The sequence below is a fragment of the Bombus impatiens genome, unplaced genomic scaffold, assembly GCF_000188095.3.
Source record: "Bombus impatiens unplaced genomic scaffold, BIMP_2.2 scf_0099, whole genome shotgun sequence".
NCBI classification, from domain to species: Eukaryota; Metazoa; Arthropoda; class Insecta; order Hymenoptera; family Apidae; genus Bombus; species Bombus impatiens.
In genome coordinates this window covers 724,771-744,867 of record NT_176518.1, presented here as the reverse complement: position 1 = coordinate 744,867, position 20,097 = coordinate 724,771, and the positions used below count along the sequence as shown (strand labels likewise).

The 20,097-nt window shown below is 34.7% G+C and overlaps 2 protein-coding genes across 2 annotated transcripts in view; one reads left to right on the top strand and one right to left on the bottom strand.

Annotated features, from left to right (window-relative positions):
* Positions 1-14,781, bottom strand: part of LOC100745812 (formin-like protein) — a 32,959-nt gene extending 18,178 nt beyond the window's left edge. Inside the window, 1 exon segment of the mRNA XM_024364478.2 lies at positions 14,191-14,781. Within this exon segment, the coding sequence (XP_024220246.1) occupies positions 14,191-14,409 (219 nt within the window). The 5' untranslated portion in view covers positions 14,410-14,781.
* Positions 14,782-15,217: 436 nt separating this feature from the next.
* On the top strand, positions 15,218-17,031 carry LOC100741534 (uncharacterized protein DDB_G0280315). The gene is made up of 2 exons (XM_003486108.4): positions 15,218-15,749; positions 15,847-17,031. Exons 1-2 carry the CDS (start codon positions 15,339-15,341, stop codon positions 16,333-16,335), a joined length of 900 nt encoding a protein of 299 aa, XP_003486156.1. The 5' UTR covers positions 15,218-15,338; the 3' UTR covers positions 16,336-17,031.
* Positions 17,032-20,097: the final 3,066 nt, after the last annotated feature.

Here is a 20,097-nt window from a genome sequence, read left to right as displayed (position 1 = left end):
GCACCGCGTTTCAGTCGTTTCAATACACTAAATCGCAATGTAAAGGTAGTTAATGTGCAGAAGAAACATTTTTAGTGGCAGACGTTTATCTTTAGTTCAATATACATATGTTTGATAGCAAATATCTAGATTAACATGTATGATATGATTCATCAATATCAAACAGTACAACAATAGATATTAATTATTTTGAAGAACATTATACAAATGTGATTTACGTAATGAATTAAAATCACTGCAACTATCTCGGCCAAACTTTGCGCACGATGCACATGCACTTAACTATACACGCGATTATAATGTACATACTTTCGCGGCCGCGTCAAGTTTCCTTGTTACCAACAAGATGACGTAAAAAGCCCCACACGCTCGTATATCTATTCTTCTCCTTTTTCATATGAGTGTCTTGCACAAACTTGTTTTTCTTTCTCGTAGAAATTATAACTTGGAACGTTATCGACACGCTTCGTTTATAATATACAAATTTTAATTCATATCGTTAAGTAAGAATTACAAAATAGTTCTTATTCTTATTATATACCGTGCAAGAATAAACTTATCATAATGCAAACATAGTAGAATTTTCACTGAATTACGCATGATCAATCAAACGACTGTATATAAAAGAAATAATAGTGATTTTCTCATTTCACTGATTTGATGAATTAATAGGAACAAAAAAAGTCAGTATTATCCGTTTGGAACGTTATTTCGATTTTTAAATGAATTATACAAACTTTCAGCTTTAGTTTTATCGCGTTTAAACTACTGGGATGGTTTGTTTTCAGTTGCTGGTTGAAAATTACTCGTCCGAAAACGGAGGTTCTGTGAGTTAGTTTCTCTTGTTAGCTGATTCGAAGGTCAGTGTCTGTGTAACGAGCAGAAGCTTGTAACCCCGACGAAGTCAGTAATAAAAATTATTTTTGGTCCCTGTTCTGTTAGACTGTTATTTCATTGGCGTAAAAAATAACGTAATATCAGCGTAGTAACACGATGTAGTATAGAACTTTTATTATTATTTTAGTGCTTTCAATGCTATATTTGATTCGAATGAAATTACTCGATAAAATTGTTCAAAAATTATTTATTTATTCTAAATTTTTATGTCGTAACATGTATATTCTTTTAATCGAGGATACTCGTATCACCAACTGTGGTATCCGGGAGGACCAACGATCAAGAAAGCACGAAATGAACATTCTATTCTCGGTGTATCCGGACTGTACGGAAGCGGCATTTCCTTAATAGTGGCCCAACTTCCAAGAATAATTTGTCGTGGAATTATTTCATTCTTAGTTTTCTTCTGTTGGTTGCTAATGCGTGTCACGTTTCGTATAGTAACGAATACCGTTCGTGCGATTTCGTTATGCCACATATGAATCATGACTTCAAAGCTGCATTTAAAATATCGGACGATAGTATTTATCTTGCGTACATGTACATGCACCAATGCTAAATAAAAATATTATATGACTGAATCTAAAAAAAAGTATGGACAACCACGACTTTTCTTTTATGCTGCAGTATGTTTTTGATTCAGTGCTAATTGAATTAATTTTGAAGAATAAAATATAAGGATTTGTTATTTGATGTGTCTATGTCCTTTTATCACTGCAATCGCGGAACTCTATTCGCCGTACATGTACATTTCTGTACTTACAATTTGGGGTGAGAGAGAATCGAGTGAAAGTGTCGAAAATATTCGATAATATACATAATATACAGGATGGTTGTTAACTGGTGGTACAAGCGGAAAGGGGGTGATTTTACGCGAAAAAAGAAGTCGAAAATATAGAATAAAAAATTCTTTTTTCTTTTTTTTTTTAATTTTTCCATCGAGACAACGATCTACAGTGAGATCCGTTATAACGTACCGCACGCGTACCGAGCGAAAATTCAAAGTCGATTTTCTCGAAAACAAAGCCTCAAATGAAAAATTTTTATTCTATATTTTCGACTTCTTTTTTCGCGTAAAATCACCCCCTTTCCGCTTGTACCACCAGTTAACAACCATCCTGTATATTATGTATATTATCGAATATTTTCGACACTTTCACTCGATTCTCTCTCACCCCAAATTGTAAGTACAGAAATGTACATGTACGGCGAATAGAGTTCCGCGATTGCAGTGATAAAAGGACATAGACACATCAAATAACAAATCCTTATATTTTATTCTTCAAAATTAATTCAATTAGCACTGAATCAAAAACATACTGCAGCATAAAAGAAAAGTCGTGGTTGTCCATACTTTTTTTTAGATTCAGTCATATAATATTTTTATTTAGCATTGGTGCATGTACATGTACGCAAGATAAATACTATCGTCCGATATTTTAAATGCAGCTTTGAAGTCATGATTCATATGTGGCATAACGAAATCGCACGAACGGTATTCGTTACTATACGAAACGTGACACGCATTAGCAACCAACAGAAGAAAACTAAGAATGAAATAATTCCACGACAAATTATTCTTGGAAGTTGGGCCACTATTAAGGAAATGCCGCTTCCGTACAGTCCGGATACACCGAGAATAGAATGTTCATTTCGTGCTTTCTTGATCGTTGGTCCTCCCGGATACCACAGTTGGTGATACGAGTATCCTCGATTAAAAGAATATACATGTTACGACATAAAAATTTAGAATAAATAAATAATTTTTGAACAATTTTATCGAGTAATTTCATTCGAATCAAATATAGCATTGAAAGCACTAAAATAATAATAAAAGTTCTATACTACATCGTGTTACTACGCTGATATTACGTTATTTTTTACGCCAATGAAATAACAGTCTAACAGAACAGGGACCAAAAATAATTTTTATTACTGACTTCGTCGGGGTTACAAGCTTCTGCTCGTTACACAGACACTGACCTTCGAATCAGCTAACAAGAGAAACTAACTCACAGAACCTCCGTTTTCGGACGAGTAATTTTCAACCAGCAACTGAAAACAAACCATCCCAGTAGTTTAAACGCGATAAAACTAAAGCTGAAAGTTTGTATAATTCATTTAAAAATCGAAATAACGTTCCAAACGGATAATACTGACTTTTTTTGTTCCTATTAATTCATCAAATCAGTGAAATGAGAAAATCACTATTATTTCTTTTATATACAGTCGTTTGATTGATCATGCGTAATTCAGTGAAAATTCTACTATGTGAAATTGGAGATAACATATTTGACATTTGCAATTAACATATATTTTTAAAAGTCACTGATAACTCTTGCTGAATCGCAAAAGGGAGCATTACACTTCCGTTTGAACTACTGATAACTGATCATCATCCGCTCAAAATATATTTAAGTTTTAGTTCCTCTTACTTGAAACTTCAAACCCAATTGTGCCGAGCTCTCAAATAAAAATTATTTACAACAGTAAAGACGTAACCTTATTCTTTGAACGTACATTATTTGCAATTTTGCACGGCATGATACCTGACGTGAGCTGATATCTGATTCTCCGGATCAGATAAAATTCTCACGATCCAGAAAGATTGGAGAAAGTCAGTGGCAAGCGTGTTAAAGCACATTCAATTGCAATACTACGATCGGCGCTAATAAATGTTAGAATAAATGGAGCAACGTTTGCGCGTATACATTGGCCAATGTGAAATTCGAGTGGCAACGCTAGGCAACTATAAAGCCTAATTAGCAAATTTTGGGTTGGGATGCTAACCCATGGGAGGGTATTATAACAATCGCGCCTAACAACCTTTCCAGGAAATGAATGCCTAACCTAAATTACCTAAATTACGCGTGTTTGTATGTTTTAATTTACGAACGTAATCTGAATTGACATACGCTTCAAATAAAGTGAATTTTACTTACAATAAAAATTTATTGTTTTGAAGTATGTCTATCGATAATTCATTTTAATAATTTGGATGAAAGTATACACGTGATAATATGATTTACAAATAACAATGCCTAATAAATCACATCGAAATAGATTTGAATAGAACGATTGACTGTATCGTTAACTGGTCTCGAAAATATCAAAGTCCCGTAGAGTTGAATGAGAGAGCGTCGTCTAAAATTAAATGATAGCGTCACACGCACTCGTGCCGACTGTACATAGTGACATCATCTTGCAAATTCACGCACGATTACGTGTCTCTTTTCCTCTTATTCGTTATTAACCCTTTATCTACTACTTACTGTACCCACTGTGTCCGTCTTTGCTGTCTCTCATTTTCTGAATCATTTTTATTTTTATTTTCTCTCTCATTTAATCTCGTTAGTTGCCGATGTTTACGTTGATACTTTGTACTCCTTTACTTTCTTCACCCAAACACGAACAAAACAGTTTCAATAATTCAGTCGGTTTACTCATCGTCCAGCATGGATATGACTCGTAAAGTCCTTTTGATATGTTCCATATTTCTGCAGAGCGCGACGGAATTATATTTCGCGACGCGAGTAGAATTTAGAATTATCGAACGATGTATGTATATGTCGTAGGACGATATTTAGTGCTTTCAATGAAAAATTGAAAGATATAATTCATCGACTTTTTATACGAGCAAGAGCACAATTTTTCAGCTATGTTTGCTTCTTTTTATAAACTTTCAAACTTGAAATATTTGTTAACGTTAGAAAAATATTGAGCCGAAAGTAATCAAAAGAATCCAGTAGAATCAACAATTTTCTTTACTAACATAAACCATATCCTTAAATTAATTATTGTATGTGTAATTGATATGTATCTATCTGATGGATGTTTTCATTCAGTTACCGGTTTTTGATCCATCCATCCTTGCTATGGGCGAATACACATGCATGTCTTTTTCTTATTCGTTATTACAGTAATTAATATTAATTCTCTGTTAAAGAAATGAATTTCTTTCTCATCTCTCGAAATGTAACGAAACGAATACAAATACGAACTTCATAATACACTAAAATTTCACGCGCTCCAGATACAAGTGTTGCGTTAAAAATGGTAGCCGACTTTCACGCAACTAATGATCCGGTCAGATGCGATAATTAGAGACTTAACACGCGTTAACCGACCGCTGCAGAAGCATTCAGCTGAGTCATTGCAGCGGAGTATAAAATACCAAGAGATCTATGAATTTGCACTTATTCCATCAGTATCATCATCAATAGTATATTTCCATGAAGTATACCTTGTTAAAATGAAGTAATCAGTTTGAATAGCAAAAAAAATGAATAAATCCATAGATATAAATTCAAATGAATAACGATTGTATCCTCTCAATGTCTAATACTATACGGTACTGTGCAGAAGACTTGAGTCATCCACAATAGTGATTTTATGGTCACAACAAGTCAAATAAAGATAACACTTTAGATATTCTCTTTTAGGATGAGAAATACGTAAATTAAATGGTATAAAATATATATAGTGTAATCTACGAATCGCAGATTTAAAGGGAATAAACTCAGCAATTTGAGAAGCTGCACGCGTATAAAATGGATAGTCGTAGAACGGATTTCGAATGTACCCTCTTGGGATCGCTGAACTTCAAGGAGAATCGAAAGTTAGGGGAGGTTATGGCCCCTGACGACGACGACGTGGATAGGAGGGAACGTGGAAACGCATATGCGCAGCCGAACATGACCAGACGAGGGTGAAGCGAGGGTAAAAGAAGGGTGCATAGACCGTACGGAGCCAGCCTCGTTACCAAGGATGCACCCCCAGGTACAAAACATTGCCTTCGTGTTGGTCCATGAGCCGTGAAAATGATTAAACCCTCGTGTAGCCCAAGTATAAAATACCCGATTTTTATTTATGCTTCCGGAGACGTGATTTCTACTCTTAATTATCGTGCACGATTTTTACTCTATGATACTACCTTTTGTCCATATGATTACGCCAAATAAAGAATTCACTTTTACCTACAGTTGCTCAAATTTTATTTTGTGAAATTGTTTCTTTCTCATTTTTTATTTGAACTACAAAACTACGATAATTGTAATTGTGTGTGTTTTATAAATTTTTATAGAGTGCAGAAATATGGTTTATAAGATGAACGATGTTAATTTAGATTTCATTTCAACGTACACCTGGCACAGGTATAAGGACCATCTGATAAAAGGCTCAAACTTTTCAATTGAACGAGTTGTTCCTTTTTCTAACTGTTATATCAAAATAAAAGTCAGAAAATAAAAAAGAACACGGATACGTGATTGTGGGCCAACGAATCGATTATTTTTCCCGATACTCACTGAGACGGAATAAAGATGGTCGCGTGCTTTCTTCGTACAAAACAACCTCAGAATATAAAACGCTCCATGAACGATGAAAACGTGGGATAACTGTGGTAGTAGGATTGTGTCGCAGTGTACACCGGTTAGTGACACACCTAGGATTCTCTGCTGTGGCAGTCGTCCAACTAACAAGCCGACACCCTCACCCACGTTACTGTTGAATAAACCCATGTACGATAATATACATACGTATACGTATAGCCGATAGAGAAGCTGGGAGGAAGATATAAAACGACGATAAAGGGAAGAGACGAGGAGAGAATGTGAAAAGGAACTGGGATGAGCGAGAAAGACGGCAACTACATCTTCTATGTTCAAAAGATGGACCCACTGACTGTCGAACGAGCGAGTAAACTATAAAGGAAAAAATGCCAGTGAAACAGAGGTGTTGACAAGGGCTAAATGAAAGGAGAAAAGAGGAACCTCGCTTTAATTTTATAAAAGTGAAACAAAGAAGAAATGTAGAAAAAGGACGAAGAAGATAGCTGATAATAAATAAAAAGAAAATGGAAAAATATTATCGAAGAGATGAAAAAGAAGAGAAAATATCATAAAAGGTAAAAGCAGGATCGAAAGTAAACGCAAACGAAGAAGATAGCGACACGAGGGGAGCTTTCACAGTTACATATGTACAAGTCTCCATGTACATGCACGTATATGCGTATACAAGTACGATTATGCGAAAAAGGGAGTGAGTGCAGTCTAGTTTCTCAGATACATTTTCCAATACACTGAGTTTAGAAAAATTTTGCTTAAACGTAAGTTCCTTACATTTTATTGTACTTTAATATGAAAGCGCAAGATTTAAATTTATATATTAGTAGCAAAGAAATTTCGAAATCATTTAACAGTGACATAAGACAGGAGAACACCTACACGATATGTCTAAGCTTTATGAGAAATTCAAAGAGCAATTGTTCTTCGTCAAGATTGCAAATGCAGAGAAGCTTTCTAACAACGATCGTCTTCCTGCGATTACGGTGCACATCTGCCCTCCTGCTGTATTCTTTATGATATATCGTACGAGCGCGTAATAACACCTACATATGTGCATCAGTCTGATAAGCAATTTATGTTTTGAAAATAAATATAAGTAGGACCATCGAATCATTCCAGATCATTAGAAATCCAACATTTTATACATAATGTATATTAACTGATAAAATAATCGTTGTTTGAATAATCGTCGAGGAAAAAATATCTTAAATGGTATTCATCTACTAAACGAATACCACCTTACTTTCCATGCTTTGCACGCTTTTGCGTATAAATATAAATTTCTCATAAATGCCTAAACATGAACATTCGCATTCTATTTATTAGAGTACATGACGTACAGGAAAGTTTTCGGTAATATGAAAAAAGAGACACTAAACAGAGAACCAACGTGATTCTTTTTCTCATTTGATAGACCAATAACCGCTAGTTCACGGTCAAAGTTTAGGCGCCACCGGCAGCGACGTGTCTCATACGTACTTACATACATACATAAAGAGGTAGAGGAACCTTTATTTATGCTGCAGAAATAGCTCTATTCGCACGTGCACACCATTTGGCCATGGGCCATTTCGTGATGTGTGCTCTGCTACTACTCTCCTTTGTCTACTTTCGCAGAGATGTCAGATGAATGGTGTTAACGGTCTGGTCTCACCTGAGATTCCATACGCACAATACTGCATGTTAGTGTTAGTGTGTTTTAAACTAGATCGACAAGATCGTTAACTCCAAATTATTATTACTCGTAGAACGCTCGATTCTGTAAACTTCGACATTACTCCGAATTATTTCGAATAGATGTTTCTTTAAGATAATTATTCGAAAAGTAATACGAGTAATCGGTTTCATTTTCAATTTTTGTGCAATTGTCTTTGTATAGATACGTTCGATCACGTATATTCACAATCACACTGGAAAAATTAGTTTTACTCTTCAGGAAACTTTCACGTCACGCTTTATAACTCTCTTATGTGAATAACCAGAGTGCAAAGTTTTCTAAAAATAGGGTTATTGTAGCATCGCAAGAAGAACATTTTTTTCTCTCTTTTTTTCTGATTAACGAGATACAAATTTTATCGTAATAAATATTAGCATCGAGCTACGAATGGGTAATTATACGATAAACGTGCCAGTCAGACGAGTTCTTCCTCGCTTTCATGAAACACGTGATCTCCACACAGTCTCGAGTGGCAGATTGTGTTTCGTATTATGCATACGAAAGTGAAAAGAGTAAACGGACGAGTATTACGACGTTCCAATAATTTTCTTCCTTTCTTGATGTTACTACCTACAATGTGCGGTTCGTTATAACACGCTGCTATTTTACACGCACTTCTTAATGAAACAGGCGATATTAGCATATTGCACGGTTCTACAGTGTACAACTTACACAGTCGAACAAATACAAGTACGATAAAAATTATTCTCAAAATCTAATTCTTCCTTCTGGTTAGATCTCTTCTTCTACTAAATATCAGACAAATGGAGAAGCTTTTTGGCAAAAAACCTTGTATTTACATATTACATAAGACTTTACGAAAAATCCGGTCCGTGTCAATATGTTTTATTCGTTCGCTGTAAAATAACGTAAAATAACGTTATTCTATATTTTCGTTTCATTCATCAATGAATCGTCTCCTGTCCAATCGTGCCGCCCATCTCGTCACACCTGCATTAGACGATGCAGGAATCGCAAAATCACAAAATTACCGTGTATCGTTTGAACATCCTGTTTGCGTTATCGGAATGACAATTCGAAGGACATTTGGTCCGCTATGAAAGACGCAGTGGCGGGAGCTACGGAACAGGCGCGAACGTCTCAATCCCGCGACACAGAGACTTGTATATGAATACTACGGTATACGATACGTGTGTATTGTGTATATGGTACATCACGTACGTCGCGTCGGGTATATGCGTACACATACACACACGAGTGCATGTTCGCAAGCAGTCGGCTTAATTCAGCCGTACAAATTACACAAAGCTGTCTGCCGACGAATCGTGTTAAAAATACGCCGCTGCTGACGCGTTTTCCAGTCTGTCGATAGTGAAAGCATTTCTGCCTCGCTTTCGCGTCTTCCGACGGTTACGTAACCGTAAAAACAATTTTTCCTCTGGATCCGATCTACACTCTATCGATCTCAATCGCGCGTTAATCTTGTCGCTGTCAGGAAACGTTTGGTTCTTATATTTTTATGAATACATAGCTGACAGCGGATGTTTGCGTATTCATGTTTAACGATCCACGATTAATAAATTCTGTACGTTTGTATAAGAATATAAAATTTACCGTCCACGATCTAAAGCAAGTTTAATAAAATTCTACATCTACATTGAAAATACTCAAGAAAATATTTGATATCGTATGTGTTATATAGAACATTTAGAAATGTAGAATATACGTACATATGTTTAGTAAAAAATTAGTATGCCGCATGCATAGCCATCTTAAGCATATAATAAGCGTTGAATATGGTGCCACTGAATATCGAGGTTTATCAATACAGTTAATGGATGATCGACTATTTAAATACTTTTGTGATCTCTGCGAAATATGTACTTATACCTCCTAAATGTCTTGCGATGTAATAACATAAAGGCAGCAACCTGTTCTTAGCGAGTTCTTTAACTTACAAGAGTTAAATTACTGTAGTTAAATATCGGATGTGATTTTTCTGAATGGTCTTAATTTATCGTCGAAGATGGACCCGCATGAGAAGCACTGTTCCAAGACCCCTCTATATATAGAAACGCCGGTTTTATCTTTTCCTGTGGATATTTTCAGACAGAAGGCGGCCCTTTGGACAGTATTGTTTAGCTTCGGAGAGTCGCGTTATCGACGTTGACTTTTTTCACATTTCCGATCCGATTCTTTAGCAAGCGTATAACTGCACTCGAGCGTAGCTAGACGCGTATTCAGCGATTCCATTGATCCTGAGCTACGATCGATGATAGCAACCGATAACGCTTACCGAAAGAAATTGACAAGATTTATCGATCGCTTAACATCAAGTTGCGCGTGTGTTTTTCGTAAAACAGCATGAAAGCATCGAAAACCTCGTCACATCCATGTCGTGTCCCATAGCTTAATTCGGCATACGATTACGAACGTTTAATTACTGTTATTTGATTTGTTTTAAGTCTAAATTGTATAAATTTTAGCTTTTACGAGTAGAAACAAAATACGTTAAAATTTAGTTGATCTAGATCTACTCTACAATCAAGCATAACTGTATAGGTACAATGGGGACTTAAGTTATCTGAACTGATGCTACGACGAAAAAGGATCTGAAACCAATTAATTGTTGTGGTATACTTGGCCGTATAGGATGGCGATAAAAAGGGGCAGAAAGAGAATTTTCACAAGGACCTGTAATGTCTCGGAAGGAAGAAAATACTGGGTGCGAACAATTGACCATTTTGCTTGGCAGAGTTCCAGACGTACTGTCACATTGAGACACAGAAAGCAAAGGAGAGAGATACGTCGCTGTTGCAAGCAGAGCAAAAAAGGAAGAGGATGATGAAGAAAGAGTGGGCGTCGGTCAGCCAGGTTTTGCCTTGGTTGTAAGAATGTCGAGGATTCCCGTGTTCAGCAGGAACCTTACAGGATCGTGCTTCTGCTATCAAGCAACCAGGTACTACGTATCTCCTCTATACGCTAGCAATTCTACGCTCGATCAGGCTAATCCTTCAGAGATGATGCAGGATCGAGTGCAAGTTGGAAAATTAATTGAACGATTTTACAAATGGTCGACAGCTCGTCCGTGTTTCTGCTCCTCGTGAACAATTTTTGGTTTAACACGCCGATTGATTCAATCTCTTACTTCACAAGCAAAGAAGCATATATCATAGCTTCGAACAAGAGAATGATGAAAAAGCCGAAAAAAGACTAGTGCGGCAATTTGTACGTTGTAATACTTAATTTGCCTTTCACTTTGCTGGCTCGTAGTTGCACGTTCGATAGATTGGCATTGCCCAAACAACTCCGAACTATTCGAGAATGTACGCTAATAAAAATACGTACTCCTAATTACTACTGAATCTGTCGAAAAGTTGTTCTGCAATTTCGTTTAATACGATATGATATTAATACCGTAAAGAGAGTAATTTTTGGTAAATATTGTCGGTACTTCGGGAAGTTTAAACACAGTTTAAATATAGAAGTTCGAGGACTGCAGCGCAATTAATAAGAAAAAAAGATAAGAGTTAGAAAGATACTGCAGACCTGAATATTCTAAAGCAGATAGAATCTGTAATCGCGGTGCGAGCAGCAAGTAGAACAGAGGTTACAGGGAGTATATACTTATATTGAATTTCCGCTCCTAGAATGGGAGACACGGATAGACCAAGGAAAACTTTCGCGTGGCCCTGGAACGATTCTCGTGAGTCAAACCGCAGTTTCTACACGATGCACGACTAACTACCGATGACTCATGGACAAGCATCTATAATGGAACGAAATCCCACGATTATTTTAAGCAACATTATCAAACTATCAAAAGATCGTTAGCATCGCAACATCGTGTAGATATGAAATTTCTCATTATATTTTCTAGCGAACGGCAGCGGAGTATCATTTTATTCATCTACCACCAGATTGTTTCTAATGAAATCGTGATACATAATTTCAAAGCGGTATCAACGTATTTTTTGCTGAACAAGTGATTTATTATTTCATTGGATCGTTGCGAAATACGAAATAAATTTCGCGAAATGGAATTATTGTATTTTAGATCACAAATTCGACATTTAAAATTTATTAAATATAGAGATAATCTAAGAATCACCGACGATGTTACTGTATCAGCAATGGGAAATGTCATCCTTCTTAAATGTATCAATAAAATATCCAATTCGTGAATTGAGCATTCGTACAATAGAGCATAGTATAAAACATATTATGTATAAGTGATCGAACGAATACAACGAAAGGCATTTATAATATCAAAATCGTCGAGATATATTATCGATATTAAGAAGTAAAATCTCCGAGGTTAAATGCCAAGATGACGAGACTACTAGACATATAGAAAGATAGCGAATCGGATGACCGCGAACCGTAAAGGGGTCTCTTTGTTTATGGTATGTTCGTAGTCGTTGCGATGGTCGTTCCGATGCACAATCGAATCTTATTTGGTGAGAGCCGCTTCTACGTAGGCGTGCATCTTTTTACTCTTTCTCATTTGTACATCTCTCTTTCGCGCCGTATGAACTTTTGCCTTCGAGCTCTCGACATTTCATACGAACGAAAAAATCAGTGGCTCTCGCGTAAGCAATAAATTTTAACAGCAGAGAATAGTAATATGCCTTTGAAGAGATTACACAACAACCCGACTACCCTAACAATAAATTGCTGGAAAAACGTATTTAACGATAGAGAAAATATTTCTCTTTTCATTTCTACAATAAGCCAACTCGCTCTCTCGCTGTAATTCTCGTTCTATCATTTTAAAGTCGAATTTAACTGCAATGCAGATACACATAGCTGGGAGAACCACTGTCATAAGTTCACTCGAGTTCAAGTATTAGTAGCTATATATTACGGGCCACACGTGTTGATACCGATCAGCATGTTACTTATATTACACCTCGAGGATAGTAAAGATAAAAATGATTCTGCTGTTCTTACGTCAACGTAGTACGCATAGAAAGTATGCGCAAAGCACGTCAGACTCAACCCAGATCTGTCCAACTTCTTTTATCCCTTTTCATCTACTTACTGTATTTATTAGTTACAGTAGTTCATTGAAAACTTTTATGTATATGGATATAAAACATTTCTACGCGACTGCCATGGCAAGTGTTAGAAGTGGTCTGACTGGATACCGAGCTTTATTAATGTAGTAATTGACTGCTTAAATTCTTCTGTGATATATGCGAGATACGCTCTTGCATTAAATATCTTGTAATTTCTATCTACATATTTAAATTTCTTTTCAACTACGCCAATATAATCACGACAGTCGAGTATCATACTAAAGAAATTAGAAAATGTTTCGTATAACACACATAATATATTCGTTCGAATACTCTTGTTAGTTAATGCTTATATACGTTTACGTATGGAGGGACTTGAGATGTCTATTATCGTAAACTAGACAATTCGAGAGTCAGTGAGCCACATCACACGTTTTATAGTCGATCAAAGTGATTCAATTAATATCCTATTACATCCGAGCGTTCACGCACGTCGACGCAAATGGAACTTGTATAGTGTTTCGAAAGACAGCTCGGCGAGCGTCGTTTGTATGCACACCGACGTATATTTCTCTGAATTATCGAATACATTTGTGCATCTTAACGAATACGGACAATACTATCTTTAGAAATAAAAGAAACGTAAACATAACAACTGTTCAAGAATAACTGCATCTGTCTTCTGTGAAAGACGTTTCTTATAAATAACATGATTAATTTCAAGAATTATATTTAGAGCAGCGTATATTCTATGAAAATGATTGAAAACGAAACGAAATAACAATCAAATTGTAATTTTTTTAGGAGATCGTGTGTCGTTAAGAACATTATATCAATACGTCTATACTATGCAATGATAATATCGTTTCTCTATCGAATTCAGAAGCCAAACTCTGATCAACTCTGTACATTGAAAAATACCGGAACGTGATGACGTTAGAAATATTTCTCATCTGCTTACGAGAAACCCTTGGAATTTTAGTTACTTTTTTCAAGAAGTTGGACACTAATTCTGTATACAGACGACAAAATTCCAAGATTTACGAAAGGTGGAGTTGGACCGGAATAGATTCTGAGAAACTAAAAAATATCAGCATTGGTATTGACAGTTCTGCGATTTTATCGCAGAATGATTCACTCGAAGCTGTCGAATCTAATCCACGAGACACGCGTTCGATACGAAACCTAGGGGCTCTAAAAGGATCTGAAAAAAAAGGAGAAGCATACATATAGCTAGTGTTTGACTCACCAGCACTTTGGTAAAGCGCCTTTCGAGTTCCATAGCGTCGGGCATCGGTTGCCTTGGCGCGCCACGGACGCTGCCACTCCGTGCGTGTGGTCCACCCAAACTTCCCATGCCGAGGCTAGGTTGACAGGATTGAAGAGGCGTGCCGCCCTTGATACCACCGATAAACACCTCACGCACACCGCCATCGCTTTCGCCGGTACGGCTCTGCACGATCCCCATTGTTTTCACAGTCGTGGCCTAATATATCCTCCGGTGTTTTCGCACGCGAAAATCGTGACACACGGCAACGGTGGTGGCCAGTACTGTCACACCACGAGAAACGTCAACAATGATGATCGCGGCAGTGCATCCTCGCTCGAATGTAAATCACTTTTCTCTGTATTACGAGAGACGTCGATACGTGAACGACTCGAACCGGTCCGCGCCGGGTCGTGCAACAGGTATCAAGCCGTCCATTGTGGATAGAAACTCTCACGAACGTGCGCGAACTAAAGCATGACCTAACACTCCTCTGCCTACACTAGACGAAGCATTCGCTGCATCTGCGGCAGTCTTCCTACTCTCTGACACCACCATCTGACAACGCCATTGGCCATTACACATGCGTCGTGTCTCGCAGTCGTGCCACCTGTGTCGGCGCGAGAATTTCTAGTAGAATTGTATTATGCGGTTGGTAACCGTGATGTTGTTGATTATTTCGTCGCAGATGGAAGCACATACTACCTGATTGTAAAGAAAACTGAGAAGTTAGGAATATATTTTCGCGGAAATTATTTGTTATTAATAATAGAAATAATTGAAATCGTAAATTAATTTAGAAAGTTGGATAAAATTAAGCATGAACGAAAAGTGAAAAAATCTTTTTAAGTACGATAATGCAATGGAGTAGCGATATAAATTTTTTATCGATATATTTCAATTAATTATGATTAAATGATATGAGAGAAAATATTAATAGCGAAATTCAAATAAAATTTGAAAATTATATTGCATATGTTAAATTTAGACTATCGATAGATCGATGTTTAACATCCGCCATTTTGCCGATAGATCGATTGGTCATTTAGCGTCTCTTAGAGTAAATAATATGGTGGTGTTTTAGTGTATTGTTTTATAGGGAACATTATTTGTAAATATTTGTAGATTCTATGGAACAGCGGTATAGTATAAATAAGAATTTCAAAATGAGAAAGTCTCCTCTAAGTACGCCAAGTGGCAGTAAAGAAAAACAGAGTTATAATTGGAAATCAAATGGCTATAAAAATAGGACAGGTTATAGTTATCATAAAAGTGATAGTTATCAGTGTACTTCGTCAAATAGTGGTCAAAGATATTCTGGAAATGATTTTATTCCATTAAATAATAGTACGCCAATACCAGAATATAAAAAGTTCAATAATAATTGGCATGGTTCTGGAGGTCATAATCATCGTAATTCAGGTAGTGGTGGATTTAACCATTACCGGAACAATTATCATTCAACCCCAAAGTTAAATTTCAATAATTCATACTCTCCTTATAAGCTCTCTGGTAAACAACTCTTCTATGGTCAAAAAAAGGTAATTAGGAATAATAAATACAAGTAAATAGAATTTCAATAATCGCTTCTATGATTACTAAGCTGTAGTGATTAACAAGTATCGTTTTTATATTTAGAGTTTCCAAAATGATAAGCATAGACAGAGCGACATATCACGTTATATAGATATGAAATCTTTTTTGGAAGATCCTTGGGCAGAATTAACAAAGGAGTTAACGAAAGATAAAGAAACAAATGGGAATGAATCACCTAAAATTGAATTGTCATCATCGTCGCAATTAGCTTATGTAGATACTGAATCGTATTCTGAATCTAAATCTATATCAAGCATTGACAATTCTTGCTTTAGCCCAGAATCCAAGAGTAAATCTTCTATAGATGCAAAATTGGGATTGGATGATACAGATATTAGTAATGTATCAAGAACAGGGAGTTCAATAGATTTAAAACTTGACAGTGTTAGTTTTAGTCAAGAATCAAAAAATGACAGCGTTTGCAATAATAATGATGATAGTGTTGATGAAGGCATTCTCAATGAAAATAATGTTAATAATATTAATGATATTTGTTCATCAAAGATAAATATTAGTCAAGATCTCAAATAACAGTGACAAAGAATAAAATGCGCTTAAGAGGAATAATAATTCTTTGGTTTGGTGCATGATACATTTCATATTGTACATATGGATGTATAATATAACAATTCAATTATATATAGATATTATCTAAATCTATGAAACGTCAGTTTCAGATTTTTTGAATAATATTCTAGTATATAGTTAAAAAAAAAAGAAGAAATTAACGTTTTAGTAATGTGAACTCTTTTTCCGGTTTGAAAATAGGTCTATCGCAGAAGCATATCTATATGCAAAATACAATGTATTGAAATTATCTTTTAAATTATATTTTCACAAAAAGGCTGTGAAAAAAAGAATGAATGTAGTTTATGTGAAAAAAAAATTATACATGTGCAATTCTTTAGTGTATACTAAAAAGGAAGTACATATGGGACATGAGGGAACATTAAACACCAATTTCTCAGTAATAGATTAAGTCAGGAAGAACATTCGAAGACATAGCGAACAAGCTAGAGTATGAATTAGACTTATAAATTGATTTTAAATTTACCAAATCTAAGCAATTAGTAATTATGTAAAAGAATGCTTGCATCGCTGAACATTTTTGGATGACGACTATCAATCGATTTGAATTTGTTGAGCGACATATATGTCTATTAGCACTTCTTCTCACAACAAAACCGAAATATAAAAAGGATTAAGAATGTAACATGCATGTAGTAACTGCAGTGCATTATACAGAAATGTAGAAATAAATAACCATAAATCATGTGCAGACATATATGACAGTGATCTTAAATCTTTAGTTATGTCAATATATGACATATATGACATTGATCTTAAATCTTTAGTTATGTCAATATATGACATATATGACATTGATCTTAAATCTTTAGTTTGATCTTAAATCTTTAGTTATGACATTGATCTTAAATCTTTAGTTATGTCAATATATGACATATATGACATTGATCTTAAATCTTTAGTTATGTCAATATATGACATATATGACATTGATCTTAAATCTTTAGTTATGTCAATATATGACATATATGACATTGATCTTAAATCTTTAGTTATGTCAATATATGACATATATGACATTGATCTTAAATCTTTAGTTATGTCAATATATGACATATATGACATTGATCTTAAATCTTTAGTTATATCAATATGTGACATATATGACATTGATCTTAAATCTTTAGTTATGTCAATAACAATGAGTTTATACATATTGTATTGTTTTTAATTTAAAACATAATCAGTCGTTTATTTTTGTTAAAATTCTTTAAGTAGCAAATTAACATACACTTCAATTGCATTTTGGATTAAAGAGAACCTACTAACACGAGATATAAAAATATGTATAAAATTAAAACAATGAAGTGATAGGGTATTAAATTTGTACAATTGTTATCATACAAAAAGAAAAATACACAAAAAATTGCTTATTTCCGTACTTTATACATTTTTATAGCATGTTTTAACGAGCAATGAAGCATAGAAGGTGACAAAGGTGTCCTATATGTTTGATTAACATGCTAACATAATGTACAAATGATGATCTGGTACAAAAATTTACATAATTTAAGAAATTCCTGTTTATTTCTCCAAATTGTGATTTTACATGATTGTGCAAAGGAGGTAATTGATGTCAAACAGATTAATTGTATGAATAATCTATATAAGAGAAAATTGTACATAAATATACTTAAATTATATAAATAATAGTAATTATTTACTTCTTTCTGTTACTATTTTTATTTGCCAGTGTAGATAATACAAAAATGAATCGGTTTTTTCTCATGACTATAACCGTTTGTTTTTAATGAATTTATGACACTTAACGATAACCACGGAGATAAAAGAAACTTTGATAATTAATCCAATCGAACGACCTTAGATCTCTAACCTTGTAGTATTGAAGGTAATGTTGTAATACAATGGCAAGTAAGATCGTGTAGGTGTATGAATAATTGATCGTGTATCGAAGTAATCAATATGAACTATATATTTCTTAGCATTTAAGTTTTTACTCCGCTTTTTAGAGCTTATTTTTTACTTTCTCATGTAGCAAAAAACTTTATCATTGATAAAAATAAATTGCAATATGTTATATCAGATTAGTACCGTATGTAGCTTCTTGAAATGAAAGTAGAGAAATTATGACGAGACCTCAAAATGTTTGCATTTATAATTAACGTAGATAGACACCGTTGTTGTTTAAATGATATTACAATTGCATTGTACATGAATGCAGTATAGCGTATGAACAAAGTCTTCACAAAGAAAAGACCTTTTACATTTGTACTTATTTTTTTATTTTTACTTCGAAAAGAGTTATAGTTTGATGCAGTTCTTAGAATCATAGTGTATATCTGTACAACTTCATGTGACTTGATGTTATCTACGTGGTTTACAGTGCATGTTGCGTGGATATGAACTTATGTAGAACACAGATATATCAGTGACCTTGAATGTTTATCACAATTTAACATTGTTTATTTTCACGGCAATTTACATTATTTTATCAAATGATAAAGTTTTGCAAGATTGATTTTCCTATTGAATATCGATTAGTTTCTAAATATTAGCATTAATTTATTATAATACTTATTCTGTTCAAGCATATCCTGCAAAGATGTAAGGGAATGAAATAATATCAGTTATGTTAAGTATTTATAAATTTTATATTTTCTTCATATTTTGCTTTTAATTGCCACAAATCAGTACAGTACGCATAACAGAATTTATCTGACAGAAAGGGTATGCTCGCTCATTTATCTACAAGAAGAGGAATTGATTACAAAGATTTAAAGATAGGGCCCGTTCTTCCATTCCTTTAATCTACATTATTCCATTGCAACTTTGTAGTATATTTTATTTAACATTCCTCTCTTTCTTTTTTTGTGCACAACAATAATGTAAATTACAATGATCTCTTCGAATTATCGAATATTTCGATAATTAATTGTTCAGCAGTAGATTAAAATTAAACAATTGTTGTAACGAGATACAAGCTTTTCTTTTCAATTATTTCAATTATTATTCGATATATGATATGTTTACGAATGAAACTTCTTTGAACGATAGAAGAAAAATTGAAAATTGAAATATTGATCATTTTCAAAGGACTTACAAATGGTATTTAATCAGCATATTGTTTCCTAATTTGTACACTAAATTGTACAACTGCTCTTTCTTAAATTTATATACTATAAAAAATGATCGATATAAAAAAAATTTTACCATATTAATAGTACTCTAATATAAATTATAATATTTCTCATTAGTATTCGTTGGTATTCACGTAGATTATATAAAAGTCACAATTTCTGGTTTCGTATTCAAATAAGGATCTAATATGAGTGTAATATATATGTCGGAGAAGGGTCAGGAATAAAGTTGTGGGCGTTTGATGAATCTTCATTGGAATCGGCCATCGTCGTGTTATAACGAAGGTACGGTCTGTTAATACGAGTATGGATGCTACCGACTCGACAATCAACCGCGGCGATTGCACACTCGCGATACTAGTGATGTTGGTCTTAGGTTCAATAACGAATCCGCGGTCAACGGGATGATAGATATACGTGCTCACAAAAATCTAAGTCGGACTCTTTGCGAAAACGTGGAATATCCACCGATCGTACAAACTCTAAGTAACTCGCAAATACGTCCTCACGAGAGGATGACTCTCCGTCGCGATGATGCTGCAGAGGAAAACTATGATAGGGTGTGTCTGAGGACACGAGATCATCGGATTCGTCGAGGATAGTCGTC

Excerpts from the sequence above, each read along its gene's own strand:
- LOC100741534 (XM_003486108.4), top strand. The coding sequence starts at position 15,339 with ATGGAACAGCGGTATAGTATAAATAAGAATTTCAAAATGAGAAAGTCT. Across the intron at positions 15,750-15,846 it reads TCTTCTATGGTCAAAAAAAG|AGTTTCCAAAATGATAAGCA; the intron begins GTAATTAGGAAT and ends TTTTATATTTAG.